We start from the raw sequence: 24,166 nt of genomic DNA on the forward strand, positions 1-24,166 counted from the left end.
TTTCCATTGTGTTAGAGTGGTTATCATAGTAATCCATTAAAGCTGTTTATTTTGGTTTGATACAGGTTTTTCAAGGGACCGATGAGCAACTAAATGACTTATATCACAATCACCAGAGAACAGTAAGGGAGAAAGAAAGGCGCTTGGTAGACTGTCAGCGGGAACTTGATAAGCTGAGTAAAGAGGCGCGGCTCCTCAGCCAAGAAAGAGAAGAGCTGCTTGTGGAGCAGGGTAAGCCACAGGCCGTATGTGGCCTCCTCCCTTCTAGAACATACGTTTTCTGCGTGAATGAAGACTCTGCTCAGAATGAACACTGAGAACATCCAGTCTCAAAAGCCTGTATAGCGTGCTTCCATTTCTATGACCTTCTGAAATATCAAAAGCTGAGGACCTGGTGACAGATTCATGGTTGCCAAGGGTAGTGGACAGAAAGGGGGACAGGAGGAAGACGGCCGTGCTTACGGTTACAGAACAAGAAGAGTCTTGCTGTGTTGAAACTGTTAAGTGTCTACTTACTGCCATTGTGTGAACTGATAGCTCAGTGGTTAAGAGTACTTTCTGCTCTTCCAGAGAACTTGAGTTTGGTTTCTAGCACCCACATTGGGAGCCTTACAGTCACCTCTTTTCTCCATGGGCACTCACACACATGTGGCACAGACACAGGAACAAAGATGTACACATAAACAAAAATTTTAAATCTTGTAGAAAGTTATATGAAACTTAATGCATACCCACAAATGAGTGTAAACAGCACTGGAGAATGTAGATAGACCTGTGGTTAATACAATGTCAGTGTACAGTTTAGAGCACACTGGGCAGAGTATATAGAGATTACATATAAATCTACTGTTACCACAACTTTAAAAAAAAAATCAACTAAAAAAATGGTTTTTTCTTTTTAAATAAAGGTCGTCTACAACTACAGGCAGATCGCCATCAAGAACACATCCGAGCCAGAGATTCACTAATTCAGTCTTTGGCAACACATCTTGAGTTGGATGGTTTTGAGCGTGGCCCATTCAGTGAAAGACAGATTAAAAATTTTCATGAACTTGTGAGAGAGAGACAGGAAAGAGAAGCTAAAACCGCCAGCCAGCTCTTGGTAAATATTGTGAACCCCAGGTTTGCTGTCTTTTGTGTCAGCTTCACTAGATGATCCTATAAACCTTTTTGTTTTGTTGTTTGCTTGTTTGTTTTTTGAGACAGGGTGTCTCTGTGTAGCCCTGCCTCCTGGACTCGCATTGTAGACCAGGCTGGCCTGGAACTCACAGAGACCAGTCTGCCTCTGCCCCCCTGAATGCTGGGATTAAAGGTATGTGTCACCACGAATTCTATGAACTTTTAAAGTGATTCTGACTTTGTCACATTTTTTAGCTGAGTTTTGAGCTATTAAATAGAAAAAAACTTGAGAAACAATTTTTTTTGTTGTTTTGTTTTGTTTTGGTCTTTGAGATCGGGTTTCTCTGTGTAACCTTGGCTGTCCTGGACTCATTTGTAGACCAGGGTAGCCTTGCACTCTGCCTCTGTCTTCCAAGTGCTGGGAGTAAAGGCCTGTGCCACCACTCCTGGCTTGAGAAACTTTTTTTTTTTTTTTTAAGGATAAAAATAGGAGCATAGTACAGATGTATGGTTTTATTTTTAATAAAATTTGTTTTTGAGGACAATTGCAAAAATGTTTGTTCACAGTTACAAATATCTCTGGGCAATGCTTCTCACAGTTATAGAAATTATTTCGTATATTTCCTTCATTGTAAGTGTTACTTTAAAAGGAAGTTTCCTTAGTTGCTTAATGAAAGAGTTATACTAATGTGCATTTTTGACATGTAGAACGACCTTACAGAAAAAGAAACTCTGAAGCAAAAGCAGATTGATGAGATAAGGGACAAGAAGAGTGGACTGGGAAGAATGATTGAGCTGAAAACAGAAATCCTCACTAAGAAGCAGGCCGAGCTAAGGAGCGTCAAGAACGAGCTGCAGCAGCTGGAGGGCTCCTCAGACAGGGTTCTGGAGCTGGACCAGGAGCTCACAAAGGCTGTAAGCTGCCCTCAAGTGTCTTATCTGTCGCTCACCTTGAGACTGTGGCCCTTCAGTTAACAAGCCATGTAAAATGAGTTTATTTAGCCGGGCGTAGTGGTGCATGCCTTTAATCCCAGCACTCGGAAGGCAGAGGCAGGCGGATCGCTGTGAGTTCAAGGCCAGCCTGGACTACAAAGCGAGTCTAGGACAGCCAAGGCTACACAGAGAAACCCTGTCTCAAAAAACAAAAAAAAATGAGCTTATTTAAATATTATATATACATATATATATACTTTTTTTTTTCCTAGACGGACTCATAGTGATCCACCTGCCTTTGTCACCCAAGTGCTGGGATTAAAGGCGTGCACTATCACCACCTGGCCCCCTCCCCCTTTTTTAAAGTATTTATTTATTTATTTCGTATACAGTGTTTTGCCAGCATGTACAACTGCAGATCAGAAGAGGGCACCAGATCCCATTATAGATGGTTGTGAGCCACCATGTGGTTGCTGGGAATTGAACTTAAGACCTCTGGAAGAGCAGGCAGTGCTTTTAACCACTGAGCCATCTCTCCAGCCCTAAATATTTTGATCATCAGCTCTTGATTCTAGAAACTGATGGGTTAAAATTAGTATTACCAAGAAAAAATTTTAAAATATTTGTGCTCACACTTTCAAGTTTTAGACTCTCTAAATCAAAGTCTCCTTTGAGTGTGGTTCACAGATGCGTGTTCTACACACAGCAAAGTGGGGTGACTATTATGAGTACCTCGGAATCAGACTCAGCTAAAAAGCAAATACTCTGCCAGTCCGTCTCCACACAGTGAGGTTTTATGTGACTGACTTGTTACCACTCTTCCTGTGGTAAAAACCTCTCCTGGCCTTTTCTTCAAGAATTTTGAGTTTTCCTCCTCGCTTCTGTCCTCCTCTTTCACATCTCCTCTTCAACGTAAGCACCCTAGTGTGTGTCAGAGCCTCCGTCCCACCTCCATGCCTAGGTAAACGGATGTTTCTTTGTAACTGGCCACTGCAGTGTACGTTTTCATCAGTGTGCAGTGTATCACCGTGTTGTCAGGATGGGGAAGTGCCAGTGAGGGACCACATCCCACTGTTTGTGGTTTCTACATTCCAAAGCGGTATAGCGAGCTATATGGGACTTAATAAATACCTAAATGGTGAGTTAAGAGTTATACATTCATCTACATACATACATTTCTCCTAATTTAAAAAAATACTCATTTTTAGTTATGCATGTATGTGTATGTGTCTTTGTGGTTATGTGCAAGGGAATCCAGGTGCTTTAAGAGGCCAGAGGCATTGGATCTATAGGTATGAGCTGCCTGCCATGGATTCTGGGAATTGAACTTGGGTCCTCTGGAAAAGCAGTATACACTCTTAACCACCAAGCCATTTTATTAGCCCCTCCTAATTTTTTTTTCTATATTTATTTCTCTTTTCTGTTTGACCCTTTTAAAATTCTTTATCATTATAGCATAGTAGAGTCACCTAAATTAGATTTTTCCTAAAGCATATATAAGTTTACTTTTTCCTTTTTTGGATATAAGCAAAAAATAGTATTTTGTTGCTCTTAGGAGTGATTTTTGCTTTTAGTGGCAAAACTGAAGGTTTATTAAAAGAAAGACCACTATGTTTTCCAAGTGATCCTGGGACATAATTTCCATTACACTTTGTCATTATCTTAATTCTGGCGCAGAATATATAAATGTGCATTTTTTTTTTGAAATTCTTGATTAGGAACATGAACTAAGCAAGGCTGAGAAAAATAGCACTGTGGAAAGCCTAAAAGCAGAAGTAATAAGCCTCCAAAATGAGAAAGCTGACCTGGACAGGAGCTTGCGGAAACTGGACCAGGAGATGGAGCAGTTAAATCATCACACAACAACTCGCACGCAGATGGAGATGCTGACCAAAGACAAAGTATGACTTCCTTTCTGTGGTAGCTGTGCTGGCTGGTATTTAAAATAGTTACCTTCCATTTGTAGTCGTAGACTGAAGTATTGGCTTGGTATTTAGAGCTTACAAGAACTCAGTATTAAAAATAGGCTTATAAGATAGACTTTTATGCTTAAAACTTTTTTTTCTACTTAGTTGTTGTTTCTGTTTTTGAGATAGGGTATTGTCCTTACTGGCCTCTGACTCTGTGGACTCAAGTGACTCTCCTGCCTCAGCCTCCTAACGGGGAATATAGAAAAAAGTTATGTGTTAGTAACAAAAAGTCCAGTAATACAAACACAAAAATGCATTCTTCATTGGTAAATTTTTTCTTCTGGTTTTTAAGACAGGTTTTTTCTGTGTAGCTCTGGCTGTCCTGGAACTCTTTGTAGATGAGGAACTCACAGCACTCCCCTGCCTCTGCCTCCTGAGTGCTGGGATTAAAGTGTGCCACCACGCCAAACTGTTGGTAACTTTTAACAAATTAAAAAATTTTTATGACATTAGAATTGTTATTACCCTGGCTTAAAAAGACCATCCTAGGACATGGGAGATGCCTTGAAGGTAAAGATGCTTGCTGTCCAGCCCGAGCACCTGAATTTAAACCATGGAACTCACATGATAGAAGGAAAGAGCTGACTCCAAAGTTGTCCTCTGACTTCTACCAGAGTGTGCCATAGTTGGAGTATGCGCGTGCGCACACACACTTTTTTTTTTTTACAGTCCAAGTCCTTTATTTCTTTTTACACATTAGGCCATGAATTACAGAATGGGCTCCAGCAGCTCAGGCTCCTTTTCTTTCGTTCTCATGAAGTGAGCTCCTCTGGGTGGCGCAGGCTGGTGCTTCAGCTGAACCCAGGTGCCCTTCTCCTTGACTTCCTTCTTCTGGTCGTTCTCCATCACATGCTTCAGGAAGATGTCCCCTCTCTTAGAGTGCTTGATATGCTCAATGTGCGCATTGATTCTCTCAGCGAGAATCTTGTCCTTAACCTGCTTGTTCACAATGATGCCTACAGCGTGCTGGGTGACGTTGTAGACTCTTCTGTAACACTATGGGGCATTCCTTTTTGAACAGTGCCCGTTCCCTTGATGCCTACAATATCGCAGGTATGTGGCCATAGGAAAAACTCCATGTTTCCTAAAAGGTCTGGAGAACATAGAGTTAGTGCCCCTCCTCTTTCCGTTTGTGTTCATCATTTTGGCAAGTTACTGGAAGATGGCTGCTGTGGCCCCACATTTTTTTTAAAGGCAGTCCTCACTACAAGTCTTTAAGAAATTTTATATTTTTTTACTTGATTTTTTTTTTTTTTTTTTTTTTTTTTTTGGTTTTTTGAGACAGGGTTTCTCTGTGTAGCCTTGGCTGTCCTGGACTCGCTTTGTAGACCAGGCTGGCCTCAAACTCACAGCGATCCGCCTACCTCTGCCTCCCGAGTGCTGGGATTAAAGGCGTGCACCACCATGCCTGGCTTTACTTGAATTTTTATACTTTGCATTTTTTAAACAGGAACATCAGTCATTCCAGAATTTATTGAATTTAATTAATTCATTTTTAAGATTTATTTATTGATAATTATGTATACAGTGTTCTGCCTACATGCACACCTGCAGGCCAGAAGAGGGCATCAGATCACATCCTAGATGTAAAACACCATGTGGTTGCTAGGAATTGAATTCAGGACCCATGGAAGGGCAGACAGTGCTCTTAACCTCTGAGCCATCTCTCCAGCCCAATTAATTTATATATATATATATATATATATATATATATATATATATATGTATATATATATATATATTTTTTTTTTAAGATTTATTTATTTTATGTGTACCTGCATTTTGCTTGTATATGTCTGTGTGATGGTGTTGGATGCCCTGAACTGGAGTTACAGACAGTTAGTTGTGAACTACCATGTGGGTGTTGGGAATTGAACCTGGGTCCTCTGGAAGAATAGCCAGTACTCTTAACTACTGAGCCATCTCTCCATCCCCCAATTAATTAATTTTTAAAATTCTACTTATTATTTAGTATATGTTTATGAGTATACACATGCTTTATAGCCACTTGTACTGTTGCACACCTTTGGAGGCAGAGGCAGATGGATATCTGTGAGTCCCTGGCCAGCCTGTTCTACCTAGTGAGTTCCAGGCCAGTCAGGACTATTGAATGAGATTCTTTCTCGCAAATCTCAGAGAGAAAGAGAGTGACAGTGCTGTGGAGTTGACTCTCCTGCCTTCATGTGAGTCTCAGGTAAATACCAGTGGTCAACCTTTTGTGGCAGATGCTGTGACCTGCTGAGCCACTGCATCAGGCCCCAGAATTTACTGTTTTCTTAATAAAATATGGAGATACAGGCTTGACTTTTAAACGCTGATTTGTTTTATTTTGTATTTTCGTTACAGACTGACAAAGATGAACAAATCAGAAAAATAAAGTCTAGGCACAGTGATGAACTAACTTCACTGCTGGGGTATTTTCCTAACAAAAAACAACTGGAAGACTGGCTTCACTCTAAATCCAGAGAAATTAACCAGACCAGGGACAGGCTTGCCAAACTGAAGTGAGTTGCTAGAACATTACCATTGATACAAATCTCTTATTTCTTACTTATTTTTTTTTTAATAATCATTGTCATGAGATGGTATGTCATATTCAGTTGCCTACATCTGGCAATTTAAATAGAATGTAGTGGGAGTGGTTGAGACCTCTTGTCTCTTCAACTGTAGAAAAAGATTGGCACCCAGGGGTTGTACTCTGCCTCTGAATAAAGCACTGCTCAGACTTCTAAGACGTTCTCTTAAGGGGTGGTTGGGTAAGAGAATACAACACTCCTCATAAGGCTTCTAGGGAGATAATAGGTTTGGCCTTTTCTGTATTAAATTTGTGTTATTTTCTTTTTTCTTTTTCTGTTTGTTTGAGCCAGGGTCAAACAGGCTGGTCTCCAACTGAGATCCTTTTGCCTCAACTTTGGCATACTGGAAGTATAAGGTGTATGTCATTATGCCTGGCTCAAATTTGTAATTTTTTCTAGAAGGGTCTTTCAGTGAATAGAATATTTTAAGTGTTAAATATTTTAATATTTTAAGTGGCCTCCAGTTGCTCAGTTCTATAATCTGGACTCTAAGACCACAAGCCCCAGAAATACAGCAGAATTCTGGCCCCTGTACATTTATCTGGGAACTGTGGTCCATGCTCAGCATTAGCGTTAGCATTAGGTCAGTGTCCTAGGCAGAGCATTCAACTACAAGATTCAGTTAGAGCATTCGACTTGTTCTTCTAAGACTTCTAAAAAAGAATGGGGCTGGAGTGTAGCTTAGTGGTAGAGTATGTGCCTACCACGCCTGAGGCCCTGGGGTCTGTTTCCAGCAAGAACTATACCAAGTAGAGGAAGATAACTGTTCATGCTTAGCTCTTATGATTTTTGGCAGAATTTTTCTTGTATCTCGTTAATCAAAAATTTCATTTCTGGAGAGCTGGAGAGAGGGCTCAGTGGTTAAGAGCACTGGCTGCACTTGTGTTGGAGTTGGGTTTAGTTCCCAGCATCCAGATGGTGGTTCACAACCACCTGTCCATTCCAGGCATCTGACAGTCCTTTCTGGTCTCTTTGGGCACCAGATACACATATGGTGCACATGCAGACATAGAGGCAAAACATCATACATGGAAACTAAAATAGAAAGATTAAATTACTTTCAAATGTCCCATGTTTGTTTATATTTTAGCAAAGAACTAGCCTCTGCCGAACAAAATAAAAGCCATATAACTCATGAGCTAAAGAAAAAGGAGGAACAGTTGTCCAGTTATGAAGATAAACTATTTGATGTTTGTGGTAGCCAAGATTTTGAAAATGATTTAGATAGACTTAAAGAAGAAATTGAAAAATCCTCAAAACAGCGAGGTAAGTTACAATTTATATTATCAAGGCACTTTGTTGCCTTTTGAAATGTCATTCACAGGTAACTGCTGAGGATCAGAGATTTTAAGACTTTTTTTTTAAAGATTTATTTATTTTTATGTGCATTGATATGCCTGCATGTAATCTGTGTGAGGGTTCCAGATCCTCTGGAACAGACACTTGTGAGCTCCTGTGTGGGTGCTGGGAATCAAATCTAGATCCTCTGGAAGAGCAGCAAATGCCCTTAACCACTTAGCCATCTCTCCCACCCCTCTTAAGACTTACTTTTAATTTTCATTTTGTTTTTGTTTTTCAAGACAGGGTTTCTCTGTGTAGCCCTGGCTCTCTTGGACTTGCTTTGTAGACCAGTCTAACCTAGAACTCCTAGAGATCTACCTGCCTCTGCCTCCCAAGTGCTGGGATTAAAGGTGTGGGCCACCATGCCCTGCCCTTGTAAAATTATTTTTAATTGTGTATATGGAGCCATATGTGCATTATGAGTCAGGTGTCCACCAAGGACAGATCTCCCTGGAAGAAGAGTTGTGGGTGGCTGTGAGCTGCCCTGTATGTGCTAAGAGCTGACTCTGGCCCTCTGCCCTGTAAGTGCTAAGAGCTGACCCTGGCCCTCTGCCCTGTAAGTGCTAAGAGCTGACTCTGGCCCTCTGCCCTGTAAGTGCTAAGAGCTGACTCTGGCCCTCTGCCCTGTATGTGCTAAGAGCTGACCCTGGCCCTCTGCCCTGTATGTGCTAAGAGCTAACCCTGGCCCTCTGCCCTGTAAGTGCTAAGAGCTGACCCTGGCCCTCTGCCCTGTAAGTGCTAAGAGCTGACCCTGGCCCTCTGCCCTGTATGTGCTAAGAGCTGACCCTGGCCCTCTGCCCTGTAAGTGCTAAGAGCTGACTCTGGCCCTCTTCCCTGTATGTGCTAAGAGCTGACTCTGGCCCTCTGCTAGAGCAACAAGTGCTCTTAACTGCTGAGCCCCTTCCAGTCTAAGAAAGGAGATTTTAGAACCTTGTTATGGATCCAAGTGACTTGAACTCATTCCTGGTTGTACGACTCACTGTATGGGTAGCTTTTGGGACTTGCTGAACCCTTTCTGTGTTTCAGATTTATCATCTATAAAATGAAAATAAAGCTATGCACTATATAGGACATTATAGAAGAGTAAATGAGATGTGTGTATAAGAAATGCCTGGCATGTAAAAAGGTCTCAGTAAAATGTTAGGATTTTTATATGATACCAAAAAATTATGCAAATTAAATGTAGACAATCCTTAGGAAGATTTAAATGTCAAAATCTTTATTTCATTTGGGTATATTTATAATGCAAGAACAATAATTATAGAAGAAAATATGCGTCTGACTATAGGTTTCTTTTTTCTTTTTTTTTTTTTTTTAAATAGCTATGCTGGCTGGAGCCACAGCAGTTTACTCCCAGTTCATTACTCAGCTGACAGATGAAAACCAGTCCTGTTGCCCAGTTTGTCAGCGAGTATTTCAGACCGAAGCTGAATTACAGGAAGTCATCAGTGACTTGCAGTCCAAGCTGAGACTTGCTCCAGATAAACTCAAGTCAACAGAATCAGAACTAAAAAAAAAAGAACGGCGCCGTGATGAAATGCTTGGGCTTGTGCCCATGAGGTAAGCCTAAAGTAGTCATGGAGTCAGTGTAGTCTCTTCTCTCTGTGTTTGCTGAGGCTCAGCTTGAGTCATAGTTAAGACAGCTTGTAAACTGGTGGTGGGTGTCATTTTCCAAACCCCACAAACAAATTAAAATACGAAAAGTCCTGCCAAAAGACAACTTAAAAAAATTGTATGTGTGTGGGTGTTTTGCCTATAGGTATGTCTGTGTACCACAAGTATACTCGGTGCCCACAGAAGCTAGAAGAGAGAGAATTAGATCCCCTGAGACTGGAGTTACATAGATTTATGAGCTGCCATGGAAGGGCTGGGAACTAAATCTTGGTCCTCTGGAAGAGGAACCGGTGCTCTTAAGTTTACATTTTATTTATTTGGTGTGGGTATGGGCATGCCATGCCACTCATGTGGTCAGAGGACCCCTTTCAGAAGTCTGTTCTCTCCTTCTATTATGTGAGTCCTTGGGATCAAACTCAGACCATTAGGCTTGTTGGCTGGCAACTTTACCCACTAAGCAATCTCGTCATCCCCAAAGACAACTTTAAGAATATATTTTATTTTATTTTTGGTTTTGTTTTGTTTTTTGAGACAGGATTTCTCTGTGTAGAGCTGGCTGTCCTGGAACTGGCTCTGTAAACCAGGCTGGACAAGAACTCACAGAGATCTGCCTGCTCCTGCCTCCCAAGTGCTGGGATTAAAGGTGTGCACCACTACCTCCCACCAAGAGTATACTGTATGTTGTTCCCACTTTTGAAGAATCACAGATAATTTTTGTCATTACCTTCTTCTTATACACAAGAAATTCAGGCAGTAGTCTGTTACTAAGTACAGTCCCGTGAGGAACTATGTGATTCCCATCCTGGTGTCTCCTGAAACATAGAGTTCAAGGCTGGCTAGAGAGACCGTAAGACATGTACACAGGAGCTGATGGTCGTATTGAGGAGACAAGCTCTCAGAATTAGACAGGAAAATGGGCTCAATAGAAGAACTTTAAAATGGTGCAGATAGATGTGGCAGTTATGAAGAAAGGAATGGAGGTTGGGGGTTAAGAATGAGAATATGGCAGGAAAGGGATGTAAAGCCTTGAGAAGTTTGTGCAACTTAGTTATAAGGGCAACAGGGAATTACAACCCTGTACAACGAGGAGCTTACGCTAGACTACACCCAGAAAGTTATCTCAGATTCGAGGAGGCATGATGTGTACGGCTGGCTCCCATATGTTGGAAAGATGGGGCTATATTATAGTCACGCCTAGTTGCAACTACCTGCTGGGTGATCAGGAGCTGTCCCAGTCTTTAACCAAAGTGTTCAGGAAAGTTAATCTCTTGCTAATATATTGAGTAGAACAGAGTGAGAAAGTCTCTGGAAGCAGAGAAGCCAGAATCCCTTGTCCAGAAAAACCACAGGAGAGTTTCAGGAAAAAGAGGAACATCTAAGGAGGCAGCTTTATGGCAGCCAGCTGCTAAGGTGGCCCCCATGGTCTGTGTGTGCTCACATGTAGTTGCTACTCATACTGCAGGCAGGATTGGTCTGTGTAGACTGAAATAGGCCAGGCTTTATCTGATGGTGCAGATCTGCAGTCCCAGCACTTCAGAGGTGGAGGCAGCAAGGTTAGTTGTTCAGGGTCATCCTCTTCTGCATAGCAAGGGCAATCACAACTGGGCTACATGGGACTTGTTGCAATCAATCAATAAGAAAGATAGAAGTGATAGCCTGTCCTTGCAAGACTATGTTATCTCAGGTACTGTGGCTGACAGCTGTTCTGGTCTGCCATGTTCAAGTAGCTCTGTAGAGAAGCTGCGTGATGGGCACTGGAGGCCGTTCCGACTGGGCAGGTGAGTTTGGAAGTAGATCCGTAGTAATTGGTCTTGAGAAGACTATAGCCTTAGCCAAATATCTGGACTCCACCTCCCTGAGAGAGGCGGAAGTGTCAGAAACACACCTCCTGGTCCTGGTATCTGAGCAGTAACAGGCACTCTTCTTTAAGCTGCTTGGTTTGGGGTATCTTACTCTGCAACAAGAGATAAGTACTGTGCACATCTAGAGAAAGCCAGAGAGAAGGTGATAAGAACACACAGCAGTAGCTTGAGATTGAAAAGAAAGAATAAGATAGTATCTAGAAAAAAGATCAAATAAAAAGATAAAGCTTCAAGTCAGTAGAAAACACACACAGAGAAAATATGAAGTTGTGCTGTCGTACTGAAGTATTTCACATGACACAAGGTAACATGGCGCTCTATTTCAGGGCTCCTGTCACAACTCCTCTTCACAGAGTGAGCAGAGTGAGTAGCAGTTCTTAGTCACTGCCATGTCTTGTGACTCTGGTTGCTTTGCTAAATGAAGAATGGTAGCATTTATTCTAGTCACTTCTGTGTAATTGAGTAACAGCGAGGACTTACTGCCATGTCTCACGCTTCTGTAGGATGGCTGTCATCTGTGTCCTGCAGGAAGCAGCTGCATCCTAAGGTTTGCTGGGACTGATGTTCAGGATGGCTGATACTGACTGCTGGCCAGCTGAGGGCTGTCAGACAGTGTGCTTCCACATGGCCTCTGTGTATGTCCTGGGCATTGGTCAGCCAAGTGGGCTACCCAAGTACAGCTATCTCAAGAGACAGGAAGCCAATGCTTTGTGTAGTCTCTTTCTCATCTTTACAGATTTATATATTTGTTTATAATTTTTTATTAAATATTTTTACATATATATTTATATTTTTGCACACACACACACACATACACACACACACACACACACACACATATATATATATATATATATAAAATAAACTACAGCAAGAAGAGCCACAAAACAATCAGGAATTTTATATATATATTACATTCATAGTGTTTTGGCTTTTTGTATTTGGCAGCCTCTTTCCTATCTTGGTGAGTCAAAAATTCTTAGTGTAAATCTATTAGATCTCATCATTATCAACTTAAAACATCTATCTAGACCTAAAAATATCTTAACCCTTAAACAACTAAGCTTAATTGTAAGACTAAACTATCTGGTCTTCAACCCCATCAGAGACTACAGAAGGAATAAAATTAATTACCTGAGTATACAGTGAGTACAGGTTAGCAGCTTCCCAAAGGCGAAGATGTCAGACAGATTTATATTTTTATTCTTTTTAATTCAGTATACATGTTGGGGGCGGGGCACATGCATACACCCATAGAGGCCATAGGCATTAAATACCCTGGGAGCTGGAGTTCCAGATAGTTGTGAGCCACATGATGTGGGTGTTAGGAGCCAAAGTCGGGTCTCTTAACTGTTGAAGCATCTCTCCAGCCCCAGCTGAGTCTCTTAGGACAAAAACTTTCATAGTGGTACTCGTCTCAGAGTTCTGTTGGTGGCAGTCACAGCCTGCCAGCATTCAGAAAAGGCTCCTGCATCTCTGTGGAAGGAGAGTCAAAGCATTAAAGCTGCCTCTTTTTTGAGACAGAGTCTCACTATGTAGTCCTGACTGTCCTGGAACTTACTGTGTAGACCAGCCTGGTCTCGAACTGCCAGTGATCCACCTGCCTCTGCCTCCCCAGCACTGGTGCTAAAGGGGTGCGCCATCACACTGAGGCTGACTTCACAGTATGTAGTGGCCACTGATTGAAGCAGTAGTCCTGTACTAGTACTGCTGCCATCCTTCTATTAAAAATAGAGGCCAAAGCCAGGAAAGGAAGCGCTGAAAGGGAGTCAGGGTGGGTGAGGGCCCCTGTGAGGGAGATTATTTTCACTAAAAACAAAATCCAGAAGAGACTGGGGTTGAGTCCAGATTGCTTTCCAAGTGCTGACAGGAATTCACCTCTAAGAAATGGGGAGGAAGGATGAACTAAGGATCTGTGAGAGCGTGAGAGGAAGACTCTCTCCCAGTGGAGGGGAACAGGAATGAGTTGGGAGGACTTTCTTTAATGTGGAAAAGCAGTGCCTGAGATGTCTAATTCGGCTCTGCTGAATGCCCGTAGGACTGCTTCGGAGCCCGCCTGCGCCATGGTTTCCTCTGTATAGCCTGAGGGGCGTGGCCTAGGTGGCCACTGTGCTTCCCTCTAGCTGTTCTTACAGTTTAACATGCTGCTGTACACCCTTGGGTGACTTCAGAGGCGTAGTAGGTCTTCATGTGTGAAAATGTGTAGGTAGAGAGGCATTGCTGGGAAGGGTAAAGTAGCAAGAAGGTGATGTTCACTAGTTCACTGGTGGCCTTTGCGCTATCAGATAAGCTTCTGGTGCTGCTACTGTAGAGAGCACAGTGTAGTCACAACCAGTACTCAGTACGCACATGCTTAGGTGCTGGCAGAACAGCTGCAAATGGCAAAATCCCTGTCCCTGTGGAGTTTGTTGGCTAGTGATGAGGAGACAGAATAAACCAGTAAGTAAATTCATCGTATGCTGGTGACCGGTGTCATGATGAAAAATATAGTTGGGTAGAGAATGTGGAGTCTTTGAAGGGTAGTGGGAGGGGGACCTGGAGGGGTCAGCCTTGCAGCTGCCCAGAGGAAGAAGATTCAAGGCATGTTTGAGCAGAACAGTAAGCAAGTGAGTGGACAGTTTAACTAGATATGGTCTTTACACACACACACACACACAAACACACACACACACACACGAATGAAAACATGGTTATACTTTTACAGATGTATATAATTGTAACTCATCTGTTGAAAGTAACAACTTGTGCTGGGCACTGTGATGCATGCCTGTAATCTCAGCACAAAATCCATCAATCTTTTTTTTAGTATCACTACTTGAACTTGACTTATTGTCTCTAAGACAGGTAGTAGCTCCATAACTTTATTGATGACAGTGGTAAAGGAGTAACACATATTCAGTCTTTAAAAAGAAAAAAAGGGGAGGGGCAGAGGCAGGTAGATTTTTGTGGGTTCCAGGCTAGCCTGATCTACAAAGCAAGTCCAGGACAGCCAAGGGTACACAGAGAAACCTTGTCTCAGGAGCAGGGGGATCAGGGGGAGAAAGTAACAACTTATGAACTATGATAAAAATTACTCTGTGAAAACTAAAGGTTAATAAATGCCATAAAAATGAAAACAAAACAAACCCAGGGAATCCTAGCAGATGTTTGTTGTTGTTGGGTTTTGTTTTGAGACAGGGTCTTATATAGCTGGCCTTGAACTTGCCATGAGTCTGAGAGTGGTCTTGAACTCCTTATTCTCGTGCTTTTGCCTCCCAGATTCTGGGGGTGTACCATCAAGTCCAGCTCCTAATAGATATTAATAGCCCATTCTCTAGGAAGGATGCTTCTCTATTTTTTTAAAACCATTATTGCACGTTAGATCTGTCATCAAAGGGGAAGGATCACACTGAGGAAGTGTGTCTGTGTGTGAGACTTTGGAAACAGGACTAACACTTTAGGAATGATACTAGTTCACAAGCTGCCCCAGCATGTGAAGACTCAGCCATCATCATGCTGTTATAACTGTCTTTTTGAGGGTTTTTTTGTTTTTTGTTTTTCGAGACAGGGTCTCTCTGTGTAGCCTTGGCTGTCCTGGACTTGCTTTGTAGACCAGGCTGGTCTCGAACTCACAGAAATCCTCCTGCCTCTGCCACCATGCCCAGCTCATAACTGTCACTTTTAAGTATCACTTTAAGGTCTCTGACCATAATTTTTGCTAGCAATAAGAAATTAAATTAATTGGTCATATTAATGCACATATGAAATGAAAATGCTTCATTGCCTCTAATTTATTTATTTTATTATTTTTTTAATTTTTTATTCTTTGGTTTTTTAAGACAGGGTTTCTTTGTGTAGCCTTGGCTGTCCTGGACTTGCTTTGTAGACCAGGCTGGCCTTGAACTCACAGTAATCCGCCTGCCTCTGCCTCCCAAGTGCTGGGATTAAATGCGTGTGCCACGACGCCCAGCTTATTTATTAATTTTTTATAAAAAGTTGCTTGTTGTCACAGTACTTTCAGGTTGGGATTTCTTGGCCATAATATATACCTTTTACAGTATTTAACAAATAGCCAATATTTGGATTGCTGTTTTTTCCTTGTTATTAGCAACTAATTTAATTTAATTATGCCTTCTAAACTTACTGTAATAATTTAATTTTAAGCAATTGTTTTGGATTTTTCAGAGATAAAATTGATTTTTTAAAAAATATTTACTTTTGTATGTATGGGTGTTTTGTTTTGTTTTGTTTTGTTTTTTTGTTTTGTTTTTTTTATAATCTATACCATGCATGCAGTGCCCATGCGGGCCAGAAGAGATCATTGGATCCCATGAACCAATAATTAGAGACAGTTGTTAGCTACCGTGTTGGTCCTGGGAATTGAACCCCAGTATTCTAGAAGAATAACCAGTGCTTTTAACTACCGAGTCATTTCTCCAGCCCCTGACCTTGACACCTTTTTAAAGACTGAATGTGTGTTACTGCTTTATAGTTGTCATCAACAATAGGTACGGAGCTCCTCATACCCGTCTTAGAGACAGTAAGTCAAGTTCAAGTAGCTACAGTAAAAAGGAAAGAGCAATCGTCTTTGTACCTTGAGCTTATGTAGCATTTGGCTAAATTTTTGGCCTCTTTCCTCCATCTCTGTAATTTAAAATATTTTTAATTTTGAAGTAATTTTCTACTTAGAAAAAAGTTACAAAACCAATACAGAGACTACACATTACTCTTCTTCTGATATTAACAGTTTGTGTGACCATATACAGTTACTGAAACCAGGAGAATAACTGTGGTACAGCCCTCCCAGCTGACTACAAACCACACTTGCATTTCATCAGTTTTCTCATCACTGTCTGAAGGATCGCACACGGCATCTGATTCTTTCTCCGCAGCTCTGCAGGCTCCCACAGTCAGTGTGCAACAACAGTGTATCCACCTGTCTCCTTCATGACCTTGAAACTTTTGATGAATGCAATCAGTTAATTTGTAAAATATCTCTGCTTGGCAACACCCAGTAATAATTATTGCAAACAGTTATCAACAGCAGGGCACGGTGACTCACACCTGTAATCCCAGCACTTGGGAGGCAGAGGCAGGTGGATCACTGTGAGTTCGAGGCCAGCCTGGTCTACAAATTGAGTCTAAGATAGCCAGGGCTACACAGAGAAACCCTGTCTCGAAAAAACAAACAAAACCAACCAACCACACAAACAAATTATCAACAGCTACTAGCATTAGTAGAAATAGATGTTTGAAAAACAGGATGTACGCATAGTTTCAGTGTATCCTTCTTAAGACATTTTTTTAAATACAAAGGAGGCAGAGTAGCCATTTTACAGTGGAGAAACATGGCTGAAACCACTATACCCAAGCAAATACAATGAACATCACAAATAATAGACATATTGGCATCACTGAGCTACTGACAGGATGTCCCAGAAAGAGGTAGCAGCTCTTCTGTGCTGTTCTTGCCCAGAACACGTAGCCTCACTTTAACTAGAAGGAAACATCAGCTGGATTGATTTTCACTGTGTTTTCTCTTAAGGCAGAGCATAATTGATTTGAAGGAGAAGGAAATACCAGAATTAAGAAACAAACTACAGAGTGTCAATAGAGACATACAGCGCGTGAAGAATGACATAGAAGAACAAGAAACGCTCTTGGGTACAATAATGCCTGAAGAAGAAAGTGCCAAAGTCTGCCTGACAGATGTTACCATTATGGAGAGGTTCCAGGTAAGCTTACTGCAGTTTAAAGCAGAATAAAATTCATCTGGGGACTTGAATGTGAAATGTAAGTGTATTAAAAAACAGTAGCTGATGGGCTGGAGAAATGGCTCAGAGGTTAAGAGCACTGTCTGCTCTTCCAAAGGGCCGGAGTTCAATTCCCAGCAAACACATGGTGGTTCATGACCATCTGTAATGAGATCTGGTGCCTTCTTGTGCAGACAGGCACACGTACGGGTGGATTTTGTGTAAATAATAAATCTTTAAAAAAAAAAAAGCTGGGCAGAGGCAGGTGGATCTCTGTAAGTTCAGGGCTAGCCTGGACTACACAGTGAGACCCTGTCCCCTACCCCCTTTCTCTCTGTATATATTTAGATATATAGATAGTATATATACATACATATATGCATGTATATGTATGTATACATACATATACACACTATATAGTAGCTAATTTTCATGTGCAGACAACTAATTTGTATACATTCTTAGGCTTAAAGTGTGCATAAACTATGGAAGTGGAGGTATAATTCATTTACCTTATTTGAAGTATTAGAACTTAATTTCACTTTTTATCCTATTACTTGGCTTTAAAAGGGTTTGCATCATGATAATGCAGTAAGTAAGTCTCTTAGAAGTAACTGTTCTGTTCTTAAGATGGAGCTGAAAGATGTTGAAAGGAAAATTGCACAGCAGGCAGCTAAGCTGCAGGGGGTAGACTTGGATCGGACTGTGCAGCAGGTTAACCAGGAAAAACAAGAGAAGCAACACAAACTAGATACAGGTAATGTCATCTCTTTGCTCACAACTCACCGAGACTTCAGTGCTGCTCCACGTGCATTTCCTAGTGAGCCTGTACCCACTCTATGGAATAGCCCACAGTGATGCATTCTCCTCTCTCCAATATCACTTCCTGGTTTCTTTGCCTTGTGCAACAGACTTGGAATTATCGACGGTTAGACGAGCTGGGCTCTTTCTCAGTCAGACCTGCCCCGTGAGCTTCACCCGAGAGTAGCCAGCAGACAGGATGACTTTGTTGAATGCAGGGGAGCCCCCAGAATTCAGCGTTTGAATTCTATACACTACCAGAACTCAAAGAATGATAGCAGTGTTTTCTGTGCCCACCTGTTAGCCACTGAATCGTCCGTTCTGTTTCTGTTTAGTTTCCAGTAAGATAGAATTGAACCGTAAGCTTATACAGGACCAACAGGAACAAATTCAACACCTGAAAAGTAAAACAAATGAGCTGAAATCAGAGAAATTGCAGATCTCCACGAACTTGCAACGTCGTCAGCAAATGGAGGAGCAGACTGTGGAATTATCCACTGAAGTTCAGTCTTTATACAGAGAGATAAAGGTAGGAATGTGTACACGTGTTGTTTTCTAAGTTAGTTCAGACACGAAATTCTCGTTATTAGTGTAAGAGGCATAATTACAGTTATTGTGAAAATCAAGTGAAAATGTTACATGATTCTTCCTGTGATTTCTGAGTGACAGAGTGGGTATTAATAAGTAAGAATTTGGGAAAAGAGAGTTGTCATGTAAGAAAGAATCAAGTGTCGGCCAAAAACAATTTTAGGGTTAGAAATTCCTGTTTTCCTTGCACTACAACCTACAATCAATGCACAGAAATGTTGAGAATTTCCTGTCATGCCCTGGTCATTAAAGATTTAATATAAGATGGCTTTCATCAGCATTCAGGTTTCTAAAATCCATCACAATCTGAGAAATGCAATAACAGGAGTGAAAATAGAAAGTATGAAGCTTGGTATGAGTACCTTCCTCTTAAGTCTCCCATTTGCTGGTCCTTGGATTTAAGATCAAGTCAAGAACACAGATAGGTTCTGTGTCTTTCTTTTCTTATGACTTGGAAACCCATTATTAAGAACCCAGCCTGTTATTGTTTCTTCTTGTGCAGTCTCAGATGGCCCACCTGCATGTGGGTTTCAGTCTCATGATGCTGTCTTACATATATTGCTTGTGGGTTTTGAGTTTAAAACCTGATTATTCTGAAGATTCACACTATCAGCTCCCGAGTCTGTCTGGTCAGTTTGCTGTTCAAATCAATAAAGTTGCTGTAGTTAAGGGAAAAAAAATCAAGTATCTGGCTAGGTATGCATTTCATGTTACTAGAAGTAGTCTGTTGATGGCTACAAAACTGTCTATGTATTCTTGTCCCCAAGCTTGGCATCCATGGCAGACACCCATGTGTTTGCACTGTCTCCAGTCCATCCCTCATGTTATGTCAGACCACCTGCCAGTACAGTGAGCAGGTATGGAGATGCCATAGGCGCTGAAATGCACCTGCTGGCTTTAGCCTAGTAAACCAAAGCAAAGGTCCTCATTCAGTAAGCACTATACAAGTTACCCAATCTATTTAGCAGTAATTGCTACAAATGTTCCTTTATTTCTTAAATAATTTTGGATTAAGTAATTTGGGCTTATAATAAAATAATACCTTGCACTAGTCTTGACAGGTTATAATGGTTTTTACTTAAAATATTATCTCTCAGCCCTATATAACAAGTCTATTATCCCTTTTTGTAACAAAGAAACTGGAGTTTCAGCATGTCCCATGGTTGCCCAAAGGAAGCCAAGCTGATTCTTAAGAAAGATCTTCTGACAGAGAGGCATTTGGCTTTCCACCACACCATGAGAAAACCCCAGTGCTGAAGTCACAAGTGAATGTCTGTGTCTACCCGTAACCTTTGTAGGTTCAGAACATATTACAAGATTTCAAGGTTCATTGTTTTAAACTGTAGTTATCATGTGCATGTGTATAACAGCAGTGTTATAAGGGACCTCTGAGTAGTGTAATAGTTTACCATTTGAAAGTCCTCTTCCAGAATAAGTGTGGGCACACAACTGTCAGTCAGTATGCTGTTATTACCATGAAAATAACTGCTTAGCTAACATGTGAAAAAGAATGTTAGAGGCTGGAGAAATAACTTAGTGGTTATGAGCACTGGCTCCTCTTCCAGAGGACCCAAGTTCAATTCCCAGCACCCGCATGGCAGCTCACAACTGTCTGTAACACCAGTTCCAGGGGATCCAACACCTTCACAGACATAAATGCAGGTAAAACATGAAATAAAAATAAATGATAAATTGAGTTGAATAAACCTTTCTAGTCTTTGAGCATGTGGAGCTGACATAGGTCCTTGTTGAACTCTTGAAAATCCACGCATAAAGGTCTAAGGCTTTGTGGCTGGGTCAGCGTCCCAGTCCCTCCATTGACGTCTTGCCTGATTACAGGAGATGGCCGGGTCAGGCTCCATATCTGCTAGGAGTCTTAGCTAGGTCACCCTCACAGGTTCCAGGGAGTGTCCATTGCCCTAGTTTCTAGAGATTGCTGCCCCATTCCAGCTGTCTCTTCCAGGACTCTCTCCTTCCATTCTCCCCACGCCTGATCCCTTCTGCTCCCATCCTCACGGGCTTCTCCATCCAGCCATCCTTGTGTCTTCTCCTCATCCCCATCTCCAGCCCTTGATGTCTGTTCTAGTTCCCCTTATCAGTGAGAGTCAAGCACCCCTCCCGGAGCCCTCCTGCTGCTTAGCTTCTTTGGGTCTGTGGATTGTAGCATGGTCATCCTGTACTTTACAGCTAATATCTACTTCATTTACTTTTATGATCTTGAACAAGTTATTGTTTGTGCCTGTTTGCCTTTCTGAAATGTTTATAAAAATATTGGTGCCATCTTCATGACCCTGTCAAGACGAAATAAGTATTAAAGCCTGACACCAGGGACATGTTTTTTGTTTTTTAATTTTAATTTTAATTTTTTTCAGTTTTTTGAGACAGGGTTTCTCTGTGTATCCTTGGCTGTCCTGGACTCGCTTTGTAGACCAGGCTGGCCTCGAACTCACAGTGATCCGCCTGCCTCTGCCTCCTGAATGCTGGGATTAAAGGCGTGTGCCACCACTGCCCGGCAGGGACGTGTTTTATTAAGGCTTTGGAGCCTAGCATCTGAAATAAGATAATGGAGTGTTACATGACTGGTCTGGTTTTGTGTATGTGTGTGTGTGTTTAGGATGCTAAAGAGCAAATACACCCTTTGGAGTCAACACTGGAAAAATTCCAGCAGGAAAAAGAAGAATTAATCCACAGAAAAAATACAAGTAACAAAACGGCTCAGGATAAAGTAAGTTCTTGTTTACGTATTTTACTTACCCAGTGTCTGTGTTAAACATTCATAGCACTATTATTTCTCATACATTAATAACTTGTAAGATAAAGAGTATCTTCAGGTTTGTGAGACTACTTTTGTCTTTTTTTTTTTTTTCAGTGCTGAACATTGACCTAGGGCCTTGTGAATGCTAGAGTATGCTCTTATGTCCACACTCCACCCTCACCCCTTGTGACAGCACCTGAGTGCATGTGGCATCCCCGAGTATTCACGTGTGCATGCCCAATGCGTGTGCACACAGACAAGAGCTGGAGAGCTAGAGCTCCTCCTCTGTTGCTCTCCAGCTTCTCTCACTGAGGCAGAGCCCTCGCTGGAGTTGCCTGGTGAGCTTCCTCCTGTCTCCTCAGTGCAGAGGCTACAAGCACACATGACCGTGCCCAGTTTTGTTTTTTTTAAACATGGTTGCTGGGAATCTGAATCCTCAGGTTAGCATAGCAAGTGAGCTATGATAAAATTTTGACGATGAGTCAAAATTAAGGTTTAATTTAATCTTGAATAAACATTAAAATTAAAAACTTAAAACTTTAAAAATAAATTTTTGCTTCTTGATCTAAGGCAGAAGAATTGAGACTAGGTATTCAAAAAAACAAAAAAATGAAACTAATCCTTTCCCATTGATAAGAGATTATCTGACATAAATTTGATTGTGTTGGAACATGGAACATTTAGTTTCAGTGTTCTTTTTAAAAGCAGTTTTTTTCCCTTTGAGAATTTTATATCATATAATGTGTTTTGACCAGATCACCTTCTTACTCCTCCCACCCCTTCCCATTCTCCCTCCACTCTGCACGTCTTTCTTTTCTTCCCATTCTAACCCACCAAGCCCAGTTTGGACCAGTCATGTGCTCATGACTGTGGAGCCATCCACTACCAGGGGCCACATCCTTAACAAACAACTCTCAGTTTCTGGTTTCTAACTTCTAAACCAGTGTTTCATTATGCTCTCTCACTGATGCCCTAGTCTCATCCTGGTGATTTTAAAAATTACTTGTTTGAAGCTGGGCGGTGGTGGCGCACACCTTTAATCCCAGCACTCAGGAGGCAGAGGCAGGTGGATCGCTGTGAGTTCGAGGCCAGCCTGGTCCACAAAGCGAGTCCAGGATAGCCAAGACTACACAGAGAAACTCTGTCTTTTATTTAAAAAAAAAAAAAAATTACTTGTTTGCTTGTTTACTTGTTTGTCTGTCTTCATTTTTGTTTTCCAAGACATGGTTTCTCTGTGTAACAAGAACCGTGGCTGTCCTGAAACTCTCTCTGTAGACCTAACTGGCTGCCAACTCACAGAGACCATCTGCCTCTGCCTCCCACGTGCTGGGATTACAGCTGTGCTCCACCGCCACCTAGCCATTGTTTGTGTTCCTGAGGCAGAGTCTCACTATGTAGCCCTGGCTGCCCTGGCACTTATGTGTAGACCAGGCTAGCCTTGGAGTCATGGTGACCCTCCTGTTTCAGCCTGCCTCCCAAGTACGAAGATTACAAGCATATACTACCATGTCCAGCTCATGTCATGTACATTTTTTATTTTGGTTTTGTGTGGTTGTGTATAATTTTAATAAATGTTTTTCCACAGATCAATGATATCAAAGAGAAAGTTAAAAATATTTATGGGTACATGAAAGACATAGAGAATTATATTCAAGATGGAAAAGACGACTATAAGAAGGTAATTTAAAACAAAATTATTATTTGTTTGTTTTTATTTTATACACTTAATGATTTTTTTCTCTCTTTTTTTCTTTAGCAAAAAGAAACTGAACTTAATAAAGTTGTACTTCAACTAAATGAGTGTGACAAACACAAAGAAAAGATAAATAAAGAAATGGGAACCATGAGGCAAGATATTGACACACAAAAGGTAGGGCTCTCTGCTTATGGCGCCATGGCACTATTTCTATAGGGCTCTGCTCATGGCGCAGCGGCACTATTTCTATAGGGCTCTCTGCTCATGGCGCAGCGGCTCTATTTCTATAGGGCTCTCTGCTCATGGTGCCGCGGCACTATTTCTATAGGGCTCTCTGCTCATGGTGCCGGGGCACTATGTCTATAGGGCTCTCTGCTCATGGCGCCGGGGCACTATGTCTATAGGGCTCTCTGCTCATGGCGCCGGGGCACTATGTCTATAGGGCTCTCTGCTCATGGCACCGGGGCACTATTTCTATAGGGCTCTCTGCTCATGGTGCCGGGGCACTATTTCTATAGGGCTCTCTGCTCATGGCGCCATGGCACTATTTCTATAGAGCTCTCTGGTCATGGCACCACAGCACTATTTCTATAGCACACTTTATTATAATAGAAGTTAGAATGGATGGAAATGCAAACAGATGAAAATAATGCGCTTTTTAAAAACTTATTTTTATTTTATGTACATTGTGGTCTTTTTGCTGTGTGTATGTCTATATGAGAGTGTCAGATCCCTGGAACTGGAATTATAGTTATGAGCCAGCATGTGGTTGATGGGAACTGAACCAGAGTCCTCTGGAAGAGCAGTCAGTGCTCTTAACCGCTAAGCCATCTCTCCAGCTCCTCTTCTTTATTTTTCATTTTTATTTTTTTATTTTGGTTTTTTAAAGACAGGTTTCTCGTTGTAACAGAGCCCTGGTTGTCCTGGATTTGCTTTGTAGACCAGGCTGGCCTTGAACTTAGAAAGAGCATCTGCCTGTCCATGCCTCTCAAGTGCTGGGGTTTAATGTGGTGCCACCACACCCAGCCCTCCAAAGGCAGAGGCAAGTAGATCTCTGCGTTTGGGTCAGCCTGATAATATATCCTGAGTTCTAGGCCAGCTAAAGCTATACATGATGTCCTATCTAAAAGGAAAGAAAGCTTAAAGCTAAAGATTTTTAAAAATAAAAGTATCTCCCTC

At 41.6% G+C, this 24,166-nt stretch overlaps 1 protein-coding gene across 1 annotated transcript in view; it reads left to right on the forward strand.

The window, feature by feature from the left end:
- RAD50 (RAD50 double strand break repair protein) overlaps positions 1-24,166 on the forward strand; it is a 66,225-nt gene that overhangs the window by 12,715 nt on the left and 29,344 nt on the right. The window contains exons 7-19 of the mRNA XM_084763008.1: positions 66-231; positions 909-1,102; positions 1,828-2,034; positions 3,771-3,953; positions 6,369-6,526; positions 7,689-7,864; positions 9,262-9,499; positions 16,940-17,129; positions 17,778-17,904; positions 18,284-18,477; positions 21,151-21,261; positions 22,877-22,969; positions 23,048-23,161. Of these exons, the coding sequence (XP_084619134.1) occupies positions 66-231; positions 909-1,102; positions 1,828-2,034; positions 3,771-3,953; positions 6,369-6,526; positions 7,689-7,864; positions 9,262-9,499; positions 16,940-17,129; positions 17,778-17,904; positions 18,284-18,477; positions 21,151-21,261; positions 22,877-22,969; positions 23,048-23,161 (2,151 nt within the window). The remainder of the gene's footprint in view (positions 1-65; positions 232-908; positions 1,103-1,827; positions 2,035-3,770; positions 3,954-6,368; positions 6,527-7,688; positions 7,865-9,261; positions 9,500-16,939; positions 17,130-17,777; positions 17,905-18,283; positions 18,478-21,150; positions 21,262-22,876; positions 22,970-23,047; positions 23,162-24,166) is intronic.

This window comes from Acomys minous (genome assembly GCF_964271855.1).
Source record: "Acomys minous genome assembly, chromosome: 16".
Classification (NCBI taxonomy): Eukaryota; Metazoa; Chordata; class Mammalia; order Rodentia; family Muridae; genus Acomys; species Acomys minous.